This window comes from Protopterus annectens, chromosome 1.part1 (genome assembly GCF_019279795.1).
Source record: "Protopterus annectens isolate FY-2018-M chromosome 1.part1, PAN1.0, whole genome shotgun sequence".
Taxonomy (NCBI): Eukaryota; Metazoa; Chordata; order Ceratodontiformes; family Protopteridae; genus Protopterus; species Protopterus annectens.
Genome location: NC_056726.1, coordinates 830,621,482 through 830,639,641, shown reverse-complemented (window position 1 = coordinate 830,639,641; position 18,160 = coordinate 830,621,482). Strand labels below are relative to the sequence as shown.

The 18,160-nt window shown below is 39.8% G+C and overlaps 1 protein-coding gene across 2 annotated transcripts in view; it reads left to right on the top strand.

The window, feature by feature from the left end:
• The window catches only part of GBA2 (glucosylceramidase beta 2), a 2,751,058-nt gene that overhangs the window by 1,788,362 nt on the left and 944,536 nt on the right, over positions 1 to 18,160 (top strand). For both annotated transcript variants that reach the window (XM_044078535.1, XM_044078526.1), the window contains exon 10: positions 12,927 to 13,031. In XM_044078535.1, coding sequence (XP_043934470.1) covers positions 12,927 to 13,031 — 105 coding nt within the window. The remainder of the gene's footprint in view (positions 1 to 12,926; positions 13,032 to 18,160) is intronic.

The following is an 18,160-nucleotide window of genomic DNA, read 5'->3' as shown; positions in this document are numbered from 1 at the left end:
CTTTGAGGTCATTACTCAAGGCCCAACTTCAGCTAAGAATCCCGCCCCCTCAGACAGGGATTCCAGAGCACTGGACAGATGGGGTAAAAAGGTATACACCTCATCTACTCTTGCTATCAGGGCACTCAATTGTCAGTTTCGTATGCTTAAATATCAGCAACATACCTTGGAACTCCTTAAACAAAATATTTCCTCCTTTCCCGCGTGGGCAGAATCTAAAGATTTACAGGATTTCATGCACTCTGCTGGTCAAGTAACTAAACACACTTTGCACTGAGGTTTTGATGCCCTAGAAGCTTATTGCAGGGCAACAGTCACTGGATCTGTCATTAGAAGACATGCATGGTTTAAGGAACAACCCCTGACAGACCATGTCAAATCAAAATTGTTGGATGCACCCTTGCACAAAGATAACTTATTTGGTACCAAAGCAGAAGTAGTGTTGAAAAAGATGGAAGAAAAAGCAAAATCTATGCAGACTGTTAAAGATTTCTTAGAGGTACAGCCCCTTAGGTTCAGCAGGCATTTTCCTTCCATGCACTGGTCCTTTCCTGCACCTAGTAAATGGGCCCAGGCTAGGCCCCGTGCAAACAGACCTCCAAGACAGCACTCCCATGGGTTGCAGAGATCTAAGCAGTGGACTGCCTCCACTTCAAAGCCAGGAAGTTCTAAGCCACCCCCTTATGGCAAAAGCTCACAATGACTCATTCCCTCCCTATCTCACCTCTGCCCACCATCACATACCCCTAGGAGGAAAACTCTCCTTTCACTCAAGCACCTGGGCCACCATTACCAAGGACCAATGGGTTCCGAACATTGTGTCTCAGGGGTAGAAATTCTCCTTCCACACCCTTCCCAACCCCCAAAGGTTTCCCAGATCTACCACCAAATCAGTGGGCAGAGGCCCAAAAGCAAATCCATACCTTCCTGTCCTTGGGAGTAGTAGCACACGTTCCTGCAGAGCACATAGGCCAAAGCTTCTACTCCAGACTTTTTCTGGTTCCCAGAAAAGAGGGCACCTGGCGCCCCATCCTCGATCTGTCCATTCTAAACACTTTCCTGGGCATCCCAAAATTAAAAATGCTCACACTCCAGCAGCCGCTATCCATGCTGTCCAAGGACGCTTGGCTAATCACCTTGGACCTAAATAAGGCCTACCTCCACATTCCCATCAGGGAGTCCTGCAGAAAATATCTTCACTTCAGGGCAGGATCTTACCACTTTCAGTTCTCTGCACTTCCCTTTGGCTTATCTACTGCTCCCAGAGTTTTCACAAAATGCCTGGCTCCGATCATTGTTTTTTGCAGACAAAGAAATATTCAAATGTATCCCTACTTAGACGAATGCCTTATTCAGGCAGACAACCAGAAAAAGCTGCTCAAAGACTTGGCCTTTGTAAAGGACCTACTAACCTCCTTAGGGTACACAATTAATGAAAAGAAATCCACACAGGTACCCACCAAAAGGATAATCTTCCTGGGAGCAAGTCTAGACACAGCATCCCAGATGGCATACCTAACACCAGAGAAACAAAGTTTCCTATCAGCTTACTTCTCTCAACTTGCCACCAGGCCCCAGCTTTCTGCAAGGGAACTCCTGCAAGCCCTGGGGTTCATGGCATCTTGCATACTCCTTATTCCATATGCCAGACTGCATATGAGGAAACTTCATTGGTACTTAGAGCCTTTTTTGTCAACACTCTCAAGGTCTGGAAACTATTCTACCTATTATTCCTTGCCTGAGGGAGGAATATCTTTGGTGGGCAACAGCCTGCTCCCACAACAAGGGACTACCCTTCTCCCCATACCTCGCTGCCCAGACCCACACCACAGAAGCATCAGACTATGCTTGGGGTGCACAGCTGGACGACAGATGCATACAGGGCCAATGGAACCCCCAGCAACTCCCCCTGCACATCAGTCTAAAAGAGATATGATGGCTATGCAGCATGCCTTGATAGCTTTCAAACCCCTTCTCTCTCCAGGGGTTCTCCTGATCAAAACAGACACCACCACAGTGATGTGGTACATCAGCAGGCAGGGAGGGACTCACTCCTACCCGCTGTGCAGGCTGGCCATGACCCTTTGGTTCACAACCTCTTCCATGCATCTACACTTGTTAGCACAATACCTGCCAGGTGCTCTCAACTCCCTGCAAGACCAATTAAGCAGAAAACTGTTGGACCCCCACGAGTGGCAGCTCAACAGAAACACCTTCTTACTAATAACTCAGAAATGGGGAACCCCGGAGGTTGACCTGTTTGCCTCCCACACCAACCATCAGCTCATCAAATTCTGCACCAGGGAGCATTACTGCATTGCATGGAAGGTAGATACCCTGTCCTTCCCCTGGGTAAACTTCTCGGTCTATGCTTTTCCTCCCCTACCCCTCATTCCCAAGGTACTGATCAAAATAAAGAAGGAAAAACCAAGAACCATTCTCATAACTCCAGACTGTCCAAGACAGCACTGGTACCCCTTGCTACGCAGCCTGTCCCCTCTGCCCCCATGGAATCTTCCTCAGGTTCCCAACCTCCTAACATAGAGGGCAGGGGAATTCATACACCCCCAATTGCAGACACTCGATTTGGCAGCTTGGCTTATAACCTGACCCCTGACCAATCTGCCGTCCTCAGTAAACAGGTTTGGATGTTATCCGAGAGGCCAGACACCCTAGCACCAGAAAGTCTTATGCAGATAAATGGAAAAGGTTCTGCTCTTGGATCCAGACTAAGGGAGCCAATACAGCACAGCCCTCCATCCCCTCTCATCCTGGACTACTTAGCTGACCTACTACACAGTGGTCTCTCTTTCTCCTGTATAAAAATTCACGCCTCTCCTATTTCTGCTCATTTTCCCACTGAGCAGCCTCTTTTTTCACACCTTATGATCAAACAGTTCCTCAGAGGAGCTAACAACTTGAACCCCCCCACCACCACCACCAGAAGGGCACCAACACTGACTTGGGACCTTAACTTTGTCTTGGAAAAGCTCACCCTGCCTCCATTCGAACCAGCTTTTTCTGCAGAAGTAAAATTTCTCTCCTGGAAGACAGCCTTCCTCCTGGCCATCATTTCAGCCAGAATAGTCTCTGAGCTGCAAGCACTCATGGTAGTGGAATGCTTCATCATCTTCCATGCAGACAGGATATCCATCAGAACTAATCCATCCTTCATGCCCAAGGTGGTATCCAGTGTGGCTCTCAACCAAATCCATCCATTTGCCCACCTGCTTTCCTAACCTTCAAAACAAGGGGGAAAGGATTTTGCACTCTCTAGATGTGCACAGACAGCTCAGATGCCATCTGGACAGGACTAAACTCTTCAGAAAATCTGATCAACTGCTGGTTAGCTTTGCTTCAGGGGCAGAGGGCAAAGTCATCTCTAAGCAAACCATTTCCAAATGGATAACACACTGCATCCATTTTTGCTACAAGCAGCATGGCAAGCCTCCCCTCAATGGGGTTTTACCCACTCCACCAGAGCAGCCTCCACCTCTGCAGCATTTCTCAGAGGGGTCCCAACAAGGGACATCCTGGAGGCTGCCACGTGGACATCAGTTCACACCTTTACCATACATTACCACCTGCCTCTCTTTTCTAAACATAGGGGAGATTTTGCCTCTGCAGTTTTGCAGGGCATGCTAGCCAGACCCTAGCTTCCTTGACTGCCTCTACTCATTTCCTCAGCTTTGGGAATCTACCCAAATCTGACGACTGCAACAGTGAAACACGAAGAACATAGTACAGTTGTGTACACTTACCATAAACGTAGATGTTAGAGTGTCTTCACTGTTGCAGTCCTGGTTTCCCCCTCCTCCCCCTTTTTCTTTTTGTTACCTTTCAACCTTGTTGTTCTCCTTTAATTAGAAGGGACATATTAGTAATTTTTTCCACTGGTGGGGTCCTGCCACCAGAGCCTGGCCTCCTACTTTGGGGGCTCGTGACCGGTTAGGGAAACGAAAACTGATGTAATGGCATCGGCTGCCTTCCTTCATACTCCTGACGACCTGACATCAGTCTTCAAGTGACAGCAGCCAATGCAGAAATACTAAGTCTCTCGTATTCAGGCTGGCCGAGGGCTTACCCCAGCAGGGTGATGACTGCAACAGTGAAGACACTCGAACCTCTATATTTAGGGTAAGTGTATACAATTCTTCTTTCCCCTAACAAGGTATCAGTTTTTAGCACACCTTATGTCCCATCTGGTCTTGATAACAAATCGCTACAAAAAGGATTTATCTTGGTGGATGAAGCCAGAAGAAAATTTATGGAGTCATCCTTTTTCTCCTTTCAACCCAAGGTCCTAGTGACCACAGATGCTTCCTAGATAGGATGGGGAGGGGCATGTTCTGGGGAAGACAGTCCAAGGCACTTTGTCCCCACAAGAGGCCAATTTACACATCAGTGCTTTTAGAGCTGCAAGCATTTCAGTCTGCCCTTCCTTCAGGGACAATTGGTATGCAATCAGACAATATGTCTGTAGTCTGGTATTTCAACATACTCCTTATTCCATATGCCAGACTGCATATGAGGAAACTTCATTGGTACCTAAAGAGCCTTTGGTGTCAACACTATCAAGATCTGGAAACTATTCTACCTATTATTCCTTGCCTGAGGGAGGAATATCTTTGGTGGGCAACAGCCTGCTCCCACAACAAGGGACTACCCTTCTCCCGATGCCTCGCTGCCCAGACCCTCACCACAGAAGCATCAGACTATGCTTGGGGTGCACAGCTGGACGACAGATGCATACAGGGCAAATGGAACCCCCAGCAACTCCCCCTGCACATTAGTCTAAAAGAGATATGATGGCTATGCAGCATGCCTTGATAGCTTTCAAACCCCTTCTCTCTCCAGGGGTTCTCCTGATCAAAACAGACACCACCACAGTGATGTGGTACATCAGCAGGCAGGGAGGGACTCACTCCTACCCGCTGTGCAGGCTGGCCATGACCCTTTGGTTCACAACCTCTTCCATGCATCTACACTTGTTAGCACAATACCTGCCAGGCTCTCTCAACTCCCTGCAAGACCAATTAAGCAGAAAACTGTTGGACCCCCATGAGTGGCAGCTCAACAGAAACACCTTCTTACTAATAACTCAGAAATGGGGAACCCCGGAGGTTGACCTGTTTGCCTCCCACACCAACCATCAGCTCATCAAATTCTGCACCAGGGAGCATTACTGCATTGCATGGAAGGTAGATACCCTGTCCTTCCCCTGGGTAAACTTCTCGGTCTATGCTTTTCCTCCCCTACCCCTCATTCCCAAGGTACTGATCAAAATAAAGAAGGAAAAACCAAGAACCATTCTCATAGCTCCAGACTGTCCAAGACAGCACTGTTACCCCTTGCTACGCAGCCTGTCCCCTCTGCCCCCATGGAATCTTCCTCAGGTTCCCAACCTCCTAACATAGAGGGCAGGGGAATTCATACACCCCCAATTGCAGACACTCGATTTGGCAGCTTGGCTTATAACCTGACCCCTGACCAATCTGCCCTCCTCAGTAAACAGGTTTGGATGTTATCCGAGAGGCCAGACACCCTAGCACCAGAAAGTCTTATGCAGATAAATGGAAAAGGTTCTGCTCTTGGATACAGACTAAGGGAGCCAATACAGCACAGCCCTCCATCCCCTCTCATCCTGGACTACTTAGCTGACCTACTACACAGTGGTCTCTCTTTCTCCTGTATAAAAATTCACGTCTCTCCTATTTCTGCTCATTTTCCCACTGAGCAGCCTCTTTTTTCACACCTTATGATCAAATAGTTCCTCAGAGGAGCTAACATCTTGAGCCCCCCCACCACCACCAGAAGGGCACCAACACTGGCTTGGGACCTTAACTTTGTCTTGGAAAAGCTCACCCTGCCTCCATTCGAACCAGCTTTTTCTGCAGAAGTAAAATTTCTCTCCTGGAAGACGGCCTTCCTCCTGGCCATCATTTCAGCCAGAATAATCTCTGAGCTGCAAGCACTCATGGTAGTGGAATGCTTCATCATCTTCCATGCAGACAGGATATCCATCAGAACTAATCCATCCTTCATGCCCAAGGTGGTATCCAGTGTGGCTCTCAACCAATCCATCCATTTGCCCACCTGCTTTCCTAACCCTCAAAACAAGGGGGAAAGGATTTTGCACTCTCTAGATGTGCACAGACAGCTCAGATGCCATCTGGACAGGACTAAACTCTTCAGAAAATCTGATCAACTGCTGGTTAGCTTTGCTTCAGGGGCAGAGGGCAAAGTCATCTCCAAGCAAACCATTTCCAAATGGATAGCACACTGCATCCATTTTTGCTACAAGCAGCATGGCAAGCCTCCCCTCAATGGGGTTATACCCACTCCACCAGAGCAGCCTCCACCTCTGCAGCATTTCTCAGAGGGGTCCCAACAAGGGACATCCTGGAGTCTGCCACGTGGACATCAGTTCACACCTTTACCATACATTACCACCTGCCTCTCTTTTCTAAACATAGGGGAGATTTTGCCTCTGCAGTTTTGCAGGGCATGCTAGCCAGACCCTAGCTTCCTTGACTGCCTCTACTCATTTCCTCAGCTTTGGGAATCTACCCAAATCTGACGACTGCAACAGTGAAACACGAAGAACATAGTACAGTTGTGTACACTTACCATAAACGTAGATGTTAGAGTGTCTTCACTGTTGCAGTCCTGGTTTCCCCCTCCTCCCCCTTTTTCTTTTTGTTACCTTTCATCCTTGTTGTTCTCCTTTAATTAGAAGGGACATATTAGTAATTTTTTCCACTGGTGGGGTCCTGCCACCAGAGCCTGGCCTCCTACTTTGGGGGCTCGTGACCGGTTAGGGAAACGAAAACTGATGTAATGGCATCGGCTGCCTTCCTTCATACTCCTGACGACCTGACATCAGTCTTCAAGTGACAGCAGCCAATGCAGAAATACTAAGTCTCTCGTATTCAGGCTGGCCGAGGGCTTACCCCAGCAGGGTGATGACTGCAACAGTGAAGACACTCGAACCTCTATATTTAGGATAAGTGTATACAATTCTTCTTTCCCCTAACAAGGTATCAGTTTTTAGCACACCTTATGTCCCATCTAGTCTTGATAACAAATCGCTACAAAAAGGATTTATCTTGGTGGATGAAGCCAGAAGAAAATTTATGGAGTCATCCTTTTTCTCCCTTTCAACCCAAGGTCCTAGTGACCACAGATGCTTCCTAGATAGGATGGGGAGGGGTATCTTCTGGGGAAGACAGTCCAAGGCACTTTGTCCCCACAAGAGGCCAATTTACACATCAGTGCTTTTAGAGCTGCAAGCATTTCAGTCTGCCCTTCCTTCAGGGACAATTGGTATGCAATCAGACAATATGTCTGTAGTCTGGTATTTCAACAAACAGGGGGGCACCAGATCCTACCCTCTATGACAGGAAGCCCTAAGAGTTTGGCAGTGGGCAATCAGTTCTAACTGGTTTCTGTTAGCAGCACATATCCAGTGGAACTCCAACGTGATTGCAGACAAGCTGAGCCGGTGTATTCTTCTGCCTCATGAGTGATCTCTCAATCCTAACGTAGCAATGAAGATCTTTCACCAATGGGGTCAACATTGCTGTTCCCCTCTGCCATAAACCACAAGTGCAGAAGCTACTTTGGCCTAATTCCCCCTTGCGGAACAGTCAAGGTTCAGCTAGCAACCATTTCCAATATACATATTGACTACAACCAAACTCCCATTGCTTCTATAAAAATTTCAAGACCCCTTTCTGATAGAAACTTTCCTCTTGATGCCTCTGATAAGAGATCCTATTCCTTCATGAGACATTGCCATTATGCTCCAGGCTTTAACTAAAGCCCACTTTGAACCAGTAGCCACAGTGGACTTAAAAAATCTTTCTTGAAAAACAATTTTTTTTCTGGTGGCAGTTGCATCTGCAAGAACGATCTCAGTACTACAAGTATTGTCCTACAAGCCTATCTATATGGCCTTCCATATAGGATAGGGTATTGTTGAGAATGAATCCCAACTTTCTTCCAAATGTGGGGTCCAAAATTAACCTTAACCAGACTATCAGTGCTCTTTGCAAAATTTTCTGATAGAGGAGAGTATACCTTACACTTACTAGATGTTCGACAACTTTGATTTTATTTACTTATAGAGATATTAAGAAATCTGATCAGCTGTTTGTTGCTTTCTGTAAAGCAAAATGGAACAAAGTATATCAAAAGTCACCCTATCTGGATGGCTTTCCAATTGTATAATGTTTGATTATGACAAGATGGGTCTGTCTTTACACACACAAAAACAGAAGCACATTCAACAAGTCCCTATTTATGAGATTTGTGCTGCAGCTGCTTTATCTACTCTTAACATCTTTTTGTCTCATTACAAACTTGATATACAGTCCAGGTCCGGTAACTTTTTTGGCTCCACCATCCTCAGGAATATCCTTCCTTGATACCCAGGTGTTTTAAGTAGCTTGAGAATCTGTCCAAAGGTTGAATTGGATGAAAACAGGCAGCACTGGTTATGAAAGTTATCCACTTGCCATAAAGCTAGATCTGTATTGTTTTGTTTTCATCTGGTTCAACATTCCCACCACCTTCCCCTTTCCTTAATTGTTACATGGTGCTCCTTTGGAACTTCTTCAGGGACCTTGTCTTTCAGCCATCTTTAGTTGCCGTCTCTTCTGTCCATCCTCATTTAGTCTTCTCTGTTGGCTAGTCTACATATGTTGATTATTAATTTTTCTGGTTGTGAACAGGCAAACTCGATCTAAGGTAAACTGGGGGAACAGACAAAGTTGTTGATCCGCAGCTTCCCAAACAGTTGCCAAGGTTGGATCCATTCAGATCTGATATACCCAAAGGTTGAACTGGATGAAAACAGAAAAGAAACACCGAAACGAAAATATATTATTCATGTTTATATTAAATTGTAATATTGGTTTGTGAAGTTCTTTAACTAAAATTATTTAATCAATGAATTGAATTAATTGTTTAATTGGATTATGTAATTAACTGGTGTATTTAAATACTGGCTTTGTACAGAATAATTTATTCCATTGAAGGCGAAGGCCGAGGTACCAGAATCTGTTAAGAAGTAAAGATTTATCCAGTTGGCTGCAATTTTCGTTTCAGTGTTTCGTTTTTGTTTATTTGCTTATTTGAATGTGTTTTTTGTGAATATGACTAGTAACAAAGCAGCGACTACACCAGGGACTATGAGAAAAACTCCTGCCAGTATGGATTTTTCTTCCGTTTGGAGGGACAGGGAATTGAGGTTTGCCTCCACTGATCCATGGCTGTATAATTCGAATGAAGCATCCTTATGTTTTGAAGAGCTGGAAAAGCTATTGATCAAAGAAGCTACAACCTTTTATGACATCAGACTGTTGGAGAAATATGTGAGTACAAGTATTACTCCAAGGGGTCTAAGGGTTGACCGCTTGCCTGCTTATGAGTTCTCTGAGGAAGACTCTGATTTGTTCGATGAATGGAAAGACATTTCACTCAAATGTACCCTGGGTTGGTTAAAAGTATTGATTAAGCGCAATGAGAGAGTTTTAAAAAAAAGTACGTGATGAAATTGTTAATATGCAGGAAAAGTTATTTTCTGGCTATTCGGAGTCGGAATTTGAGCTTAATATTGTGAACATCAAAGGTCGTGTGTCTAAAATCGAGCAACAAGTCATTCAGCGAAAGAAGAAGAAGTATATGCGGGACAGTAATGATTATAGCACAGGCAAAATCTTTTCCTGGCGATACAACTTTAAAAGTAGGTGGGGTAAAGCTGCTTTGAAAAGCAAAAGAAGCAGATCCCACGATTTTAGGGACACTTCTGTTTCCTCTGTGGAGACAAGCTCAGTGGGAAGGAAAAGCGTTTTGTTTGAGGAATTAAATATGGAGGAAACTTCTGGTTCTGATGGGGTATTGGAAACAGGTGTATCAACGAATGACAGAGTGAACCAGAGAAGGGGTCGTAATCGACGTTTCAATCCAGGGGCGAGAAAAAATAATTATGAACTGAATACGTCCACTGCCGGTAAAGAAAGACTTGACAATAACTTTTTTGCTGATGAATATGTTCTATCTGATGCTTGTGTGCCTGATGACAATGCTTGTTCCAATTCCAGTTTGAATATTATTAATTTGTCTGATTGTACTAATAATAAGGATATGCAAAGTGTTTTATGCAAAGGGACCAAGTTTGTACCTATGCATATTCCCAGTTTAGCGGAGATTCTGAATGAAATTAGGGAATTTTGTAGAAAATTACACTTAAAGTATTTTTTTGTAACAACAAAGCATATTTGGATAAATCATTTGATAATGATTCTATTTTAGATAGTTCTCTAATGGATATTTCCTTGCATGAGAATGAAATAGTTGATATTTATCAAAATGCAGATGATTTCCATTGTGTAAATTTTGAATACAATACTGGTTATGGCAAATTTAATATTCCACAGGTCCCACATACTAGTGACTTTATGCCTTCTAAAATTAATCAAAGTATTAATACTTTTGAAAGAGTTGTGAACAAACAAATTGTTAAAGAATATGGTTTGTTTAAAAGGAAAGCAATGCGATTCAATTTGACGAAGGGAGAGTGGCAGGCGCTCTGCCAAATAAGAAAGCTCAGTGACTCTTATGTTTTTGTAGAGTCAGACAAGGGAGGTAATTGGGTTATATTTAATAAAGAAAAATATAACTCTATACCTTTGGTGGACAATAATGTCTATACCTGTCTTTCAAACAATCCTAAAGTGGAATTTAATAATGCTTTACATGATTTATTGGATAGAGGTGAGAGACTGGGTTTCTTTTCTTCAGGGGATGTGAAAAAGTTATATATTAAAAATCCGAATGATGCAAAGTTTTTTATTTTACCTAAAATACATAAGGATTTAAATAATCCCCCAGGACGTCCAATTGTTAGTGGAAAAGGGGCTTTCCTACAAAATGTGGGTATCTTCTTAGACTCAGTTCTGAAGGAATATATTAGAAGAATTCCCTGACATGTCAAAAATACCAAGGAGGTCTGTGATAGTTTTAAAGGAAAAATATGGCAAGATAATTTTTATTGGGCAAGTGTTGATGTAAAATCTTTATAAACCTCTATTTCTAACAAGTGGGTTTGAATGCAGTGCACCAACTTCTGGGTGATGGACCTAGAACTTCATTTATTATTTCCCTTTTGGAATTTTCTCTTACTCACAATTTTTTTGAATTTGATAAAAAATATTTTTTGCAAAAGGAAGGTACGGCAATGGGCGCTAGCTTTGCTCCCTCCTATGCCATAATTTTCATAGGGTACTTTGAAAATTTATTTTTGTATACTAAAACTTTTTTTCGAAAAAATGTGATTGTTTATAAAAGATTTATTGATGATTTGCTGTTTTTGTGCAAGGGTGATCCTTTGGAGTTTAATGATTTTATATCCAATTTGAAATTAAATTCTTGTGGTTTGGACTTTACTTATAATGTGGAGGTAAGGGCCATCCAGTTTTTGGATATAAAGTTTTATGTTGGTTGTGATGGGAAAATACAGCATAAACCCTTTCACAAAGCAACAGCAGTAAACAATTTTTTACATGCTACGAGTATGCATAGTATTCATTTGATCAACTCTTTACCTTTAGGAGAATTTAAAAGAATTGCTGGAAATACTTCAGAGGTTAGGAATATTAAGAGGGAATTTGATGTAATTTGTGAAAAATTAAAGAATAGAGGATATCAATGGGAATAATATTATGTCACACAGAAAGAAAGTGGAAAGAGAATTAAGTTTGGATTCTATGGATTATCAATGTTTGAGAACAAGTTGTAGTGGTAAAAAAAGTGGGGAAACAGTTAGTGAAAAAGGAATTTTGGGGAACAACTTTTAATAATGGTAATAATCTAGATGATGGAGACAAAATATTTTTTGTAAATAGGTTTTCCCTTTTTTCGCCCATTCTAAAAAAAACGGTGTTAAATATGTGGCCCATTATTATCGGTGATGATTTTTTAAAAACTATAGTTCCTAACAATATTATTTTTTCCTATAGCAGGTGCAGTAGTCTTAAAGAGTTGGTCAGACATAAAGGCGGGAGGGACAGAGCTAATAATGCAGGTGCCTTTGCCTGTGGACGGTGTAAAGTTTGTAAAAAAATTGTGAATTTGGATGGTAGTAAAATAAATGGCATTAAATATAATGCCATTGATTACTTTAATTGTAATTCCTTTGGGGTAATTTATATAATAGGTTGTAATTGTGAGACTAAAAAATGGTACATAAGACAGACAAAACGAAAGGTAAAATTGAGGGTTATGGAACACTTGGGAGATATTAGGAATGGAAGGTTGGATAGTCCAATAGCTAATCATTTTCATCAGTATCATGATGGTGGATGTGCAGATCTTGTATTTAGTGTTTTGGCCAAACCTGTTGGGGGTGGGGGTTAAATGTTAATTTTCAGAAAAAAACTATTGAGAATGGAATCAAATTTTATAGTAAATTATAAAACTTGTGTGAACCCTAGAACTTCATTGGAGTGACATGTATCATAATGTTGAAGATTGTTTATTTATTGACATTTGATTACTGGGAGAGTTCAACTGGGTAGCAGCCAATTTTCAGTTGAGCCCTGCGGAGAAAAGCTCAAAAGTATTACAAAACATTTTAAGAACAGTAATTTTACAGTCTTTAAAAATCATGCAAAAAACAAGTGCCATTAACTTACAGTTAATTTCAATTGGAAAAAATATTTTTTGGCTTTGGCTATGAGAGAAGTCCATTTGAAGTTTAATGATTATTTAAAAAAAAAAAAAAAAAAAAAAAACTTTTTTTCCCCTTGCATGTACCATTAAACTTGAATGCACTCTGCACTGCAACTAGGGAGCAAAAATCAAGACTTTTTTTGCCATTTATAGCTTTCGTGTTGTGACTTCATTTCTCTTCCTTTTTGCAGGCCAGGAGTACCGGATGTATAATACTTATGATGTGCACTACTACGCTTCTTTTGCACTTAATATGCTGTGGCCTTATCTAGAGCTTTCCCTGCAATATGATATTGGTAAGATGCTACTAAAAACAACTTGTAGATTTTTATTACTTAAGGCAGAAGCATTAAATTTTACTTTTTTCTATGAAGATTAAGTTGAAGGTAAGTTGTTTTCAAAACCCATTTTAATTGAGTTAAATTACATTACAGAACCTGTAAACACATGACTACTGGTAATGTTAAACATTTAAATATAAACAAGGAATGCCCCACAGTTTGGAAATAGAGAAAAGAGAACTGTTTCAACTCCAGCTGTAATATCTGTAAGATGGTGGTTTATCATACAGGTTATAGTTCTACACAGTTGATACACAAATATGGGACTTTAACAGAAACATGTTTCTGTCAAAATAAGAGATTTAGCTGAGGCAATTTTAGGATATTTTCTAGCACCAGCTGATTCCTAGTCTAAAATTAAAATCCACGCAAACATACACACACGCGCATATGTATGTATATGTATGTATGTATGTATATGTATATATATATATATATATATATATATATATATATATATATATATATATATATATATATATATATATATATATATATATATCTATATACACACACACACACACACATATGGGTCTTCTGTATAACTTTGAAAGTACACTTCTTCGAAATTGCACAGTAGACCCTGGGTTACGCGAAAGTGCACTTACTCGAAAGTGCACTTTTGCGAAACCTGCTTCAGCGAACGGGCTACGTACTGCAGTTTAGTGCAGTAGTCACGGACCTTAGAGTTAGGGCACGGGTCATGGTAAGGGGATAGCTAGTAGGGCTATCCCCTTACCATGACCCGTGTCCTAACCTTAAGGTCCGTGACTATTGCACCACAGTGGAAGACACAGAACGTTTTCCACTGTGGTGCAATACGTTCGCAGCTGAAGTGCACTTTCGCAGAACACAGGGTCTGCTGTATAATTTCGAAGAAGTGTATTTTCAAAGTTATACAGTAGACCCATATATATATATATATATATATATATATATATATATATATATATATTTATTTAATACATGGCTAAACTTCCAAGATATTGTCTGTCATGTCTTGTTGACTCTTCTAGAACTAGTAAAGGCTTTAAAACTAAATCTTAGGTTTAAAAAAAAAATATTAAATTGCATATCTGTTTTAAAGGTGCCATCACAGATATTTATCTATCTTGCATGTATACCAGTATGTTGGTTCAGAAATGTGCTACCAGGTGTAGGTTTGAGAGGGAAAACAGTGTTGCCAGGATGAAGAAATATATCACTGCAGAGAGTAGTTTGCTTTTTATTCTACGGAACAAGACAACTGTTTTTATGAATTATATCACTACCTGTCTTTACCCAGGCTTTGTTTAAGTAAGCTTTGGATCCAAGTGATGTAAACTTGTGCTTTTAGATATTGTTGTTAGTGGCTGCTTAAAAGATGTTTAGCTTAATTGAATTCATAATATTGGTAGCATTGCACAAGACTGAACCAGCATTTGTTGTAAAATAGTGTGGTCGAAAGAAGCATTAAAACCCTCAACACATGCACTTTCAGGTCTGCAGTGGTGTGTGTGTATTTGTATATAAATGCATATGTACACTGTGTGTGTGTGTGTGTGTGTGTGTGTGTGTGTGTATATATATATATATATATATATATATATATATATATATATATATATACATACATACACCATACACACAGTGGATATAAAAAGTGTACACACTCCTGTTAAAATGCCAGGTTTTTGTGATATGAAAAAATGAGACCACAATAAATCATTTCCAAACTTTTCCACGTTTAGTGTGACCTATAAACCTGTACAATTCAGTTGAAAAACAAACAAATCTGTTAGGGGAAAAAATATCAAAAGTAAAAAATGTACAATAAGCTGGTTGCATAAGTGTGCACACCCTTAAACTAATACCTTTTGATTTAATGACAGCATTCAGTCTTCTTGGGTAGGAGTCTGTCAGCATGGCACATCTTGACTTGTCAATATTTGCCCACTCTTCCTTCCAAAAACGCTACAAATCTGTCAGATTGCTAGGGCATCTCTTGTTTTCATCATGTTTTTTTTGAGTAAATACACTGACTTTACACATGAAAAAATTTCTACTTTGGCTACCTTGATGGAGATAGTTTCGGAGAATAACTTCATAACATTTGAAAAACAACTATCTAAGCAGAAAACTGGAGTGGCTATGGGGGCAGCGTGTGCCCCCTCCTTTGCCAACATAATTTTGGCCTATTGGGAGTTGAATTATGTTCTAAACAGTAATTTCTCAGATTCATGGACATATTTTGCACGTTTTTTGGACAGTATCATTATATTTTGGACAGATATGAGAGACGGATTAAATTAATTTTTCAATACTTACATTCGACTACTACATTTTTGAAATTCACCATGAATGTATCGGAAGAGGAAATCAGTTATTTGGATATTAAGTTATCTAAAAACAGAGTAAGAGGTGAAATTTCCTCTAATATTTACAGGAAGCCCACATAACACCTTGTTATATTACTCTAGTTATCACCTTATCCATCAGAAAAAATCCTTGGAAAAAGGACAATGTGTCCGGATGGCAAGGATGGTTTCAGAAATGGATTAATTTCTGACGCAGTGTGATGTTTTGAAGGAAATGCTCATAAAAAGAGGGTACCTGGAGAACTTTTTAAGGGATATTTTCAATGAAGTGGTACAAAAAAAGACTTGGGGGAGTTTTCATCCCACTGATGGGTATATGGTTGAATAACCCATCCCAAGGTATGAATAAGGAATCTATGAATCACTTCAGTAGAGCACTAGTTTTAACCTTTAACAGTGATTTCTACAATATATGCCATTATATACATGGGATTTTTTTGAAAATAAATTTGTTTATCCCACTGTATTTTTAGGAACAATGTTTTACTATATAAGCGTTTTATAGACGACATGTTTATTTGCAAGGGTGATGTAAATGATTTTTTTGATTTCTTTGAAATTCTCAATAATGAGCATGGTCTCACTTTTTCTTATGAGCGGAGTAGGAAACAGATTAACTTTTTGGATGTAACCTCATATAGAAGTGGTGAAGTTGTTGGTTACAGACCCTTTAGGAAACCAACTTCGGTTAATATGTTCCTGCATGCCAATAGTATGCATCCAGGACATTTGTTGAATTCTTTACCATATGGTGAATTTAAAAGGATTTATGACCATACTAGTGATAAAAATGAAAGAATTAATGAATTGGATAAGGTTTTGTTCAGGTTGAAAGAAAGAGGTTATGATGAGACTCATTTATTGGGATGTAAAAGCAAAATACTTGGGAATGTTATGGATAGATCACATACTTTGCTAAGTAATAATAAGCCCGGGGGCAGGATGTATCAAATAAAGGATGTAGATGATGACAAGAAACTTTGTTACAAGGTTTTCTCCATTTTCTAATGAGTTAATTCAGATAGTGAGAAAACATTGGCATATTGTTTGTGAAGATGAAATGATAGGTCATTTGTTTCCTGAACACATCACATTTTCCTTTCAGAGGGGGAAAATATAAAATAATTGTTAAATTATATTTTTGTTGAGGGGAACAACTTTTTGCCTTCTGGCACTTTTCCATGTGGTCATTGTAGTATTTGTGATAGGGTCAAGAATTTAAACATTATCAATGGCAGAACATTTGTTCCTAGGTTTCATTTTAACTGCAAATCAACAGGGGTCGTCTATATTTTGGGCTGTTTATGTACTGATGTTTGGTACATTGGTCAGACTAAGCATATGGTTAGGATTTGTGTATTAGAACATTTAAAAGACATTAGAAATTATAATGAAGCTAGTCCTGTTGCTAAACATTTTCATGATATACATGGTGACTCTCGTAGTAGTCTAAAATTTTGTGTACTTGGTAAACCTTTCTTGTCTAGAGGGGGTGATTATGTGGCTAAGCTGCTTGAATTAGAAACTAGAATGATTTTAAAGTTTAAGACTTTAAAGCCCTTTGGTCTGAATCAGGAATTGGGTATTTAACATTTATTATTAAACATCCTATATTTATTTTTGTGTTTATTGGTATGATTAATTAATGTATGTATCTATGATATTTCATATTGACATTCATTTATTAAATTATATAAATGTTGTCACTTTAAATGTTTAATATATCATTAATTGGTTGATAAATGACAGTTGTGTGATTTGGAGTGTATATATACTTGTTTAAACTTTTAATGTATTGTGATCCATGAAGGCGAATTGCCGAGGTACCAGATCGTTTTTAATAAAATAACTGCTGGTAAAGTGCTAGGGAAATTGTGTTTTCTAAATATAATTGAGAAAAACTGGGTAATTTTCTCGGTGGACCCCCAGCATATCAAAGTTGTGGGAGAGAAACCACAAATAGTGTACCAGAAGGATGTATGTATACGAAATATGGTGGAAAGAGAAGGGACAACTAATTCAGAGGGTGAGTTGGTTAAGTGTGGGTCCTTTACTCAATGCCAACACATTTTAGAATGTAACTTACTTAATGTCCACAATTATGGGTCCATAAAACGTAAAATGAAATATAGTGGCAAATCACAGGGTGTGGTTTATTTAGCATCTTGCCAACAATGTCTTGCATGTTATGTGGGAAAAACTCTCAAACCGTTCCATACTAGGATTTACCAATATGTTTATAGTATTAGAAAGATGGACAAGAATAACGTTCTGCCAAAACATGTGATTATTTTTCCACAACATGCTTTTAAATTCGTGGTGATTGACCACATAGATTTGGGACCGGGGGGGGGGGGTCATTTAATGAATTTTGGAGTTCAGGGAACTGCAATGGCATCTTAAATTAAATGCAGTTACCCCTCCTCTGGACTGAATGACCAGCGTTCTATTGAGTGTGTTAAAACTAAAAGCCAGTTCTGAATATTAAATCGTTGCAGTTTATGTGGTAACATACAGTACATTTAAAAAAAATTCTTGAGTATATTCCTTAATTTTTATAATGTCATTTTGCACAAAATCATATGTAAAAAGCAACATTTTATATTTGTTTATATGTTATGTAATTTTAACTTCAAGTATAGATAATTTTATGTACGGTTTTACTGTACTATATTTTTAAATATGGAATGAAAATTTGTAGTTGTCCAATCAGGTGTTTTTTAATAG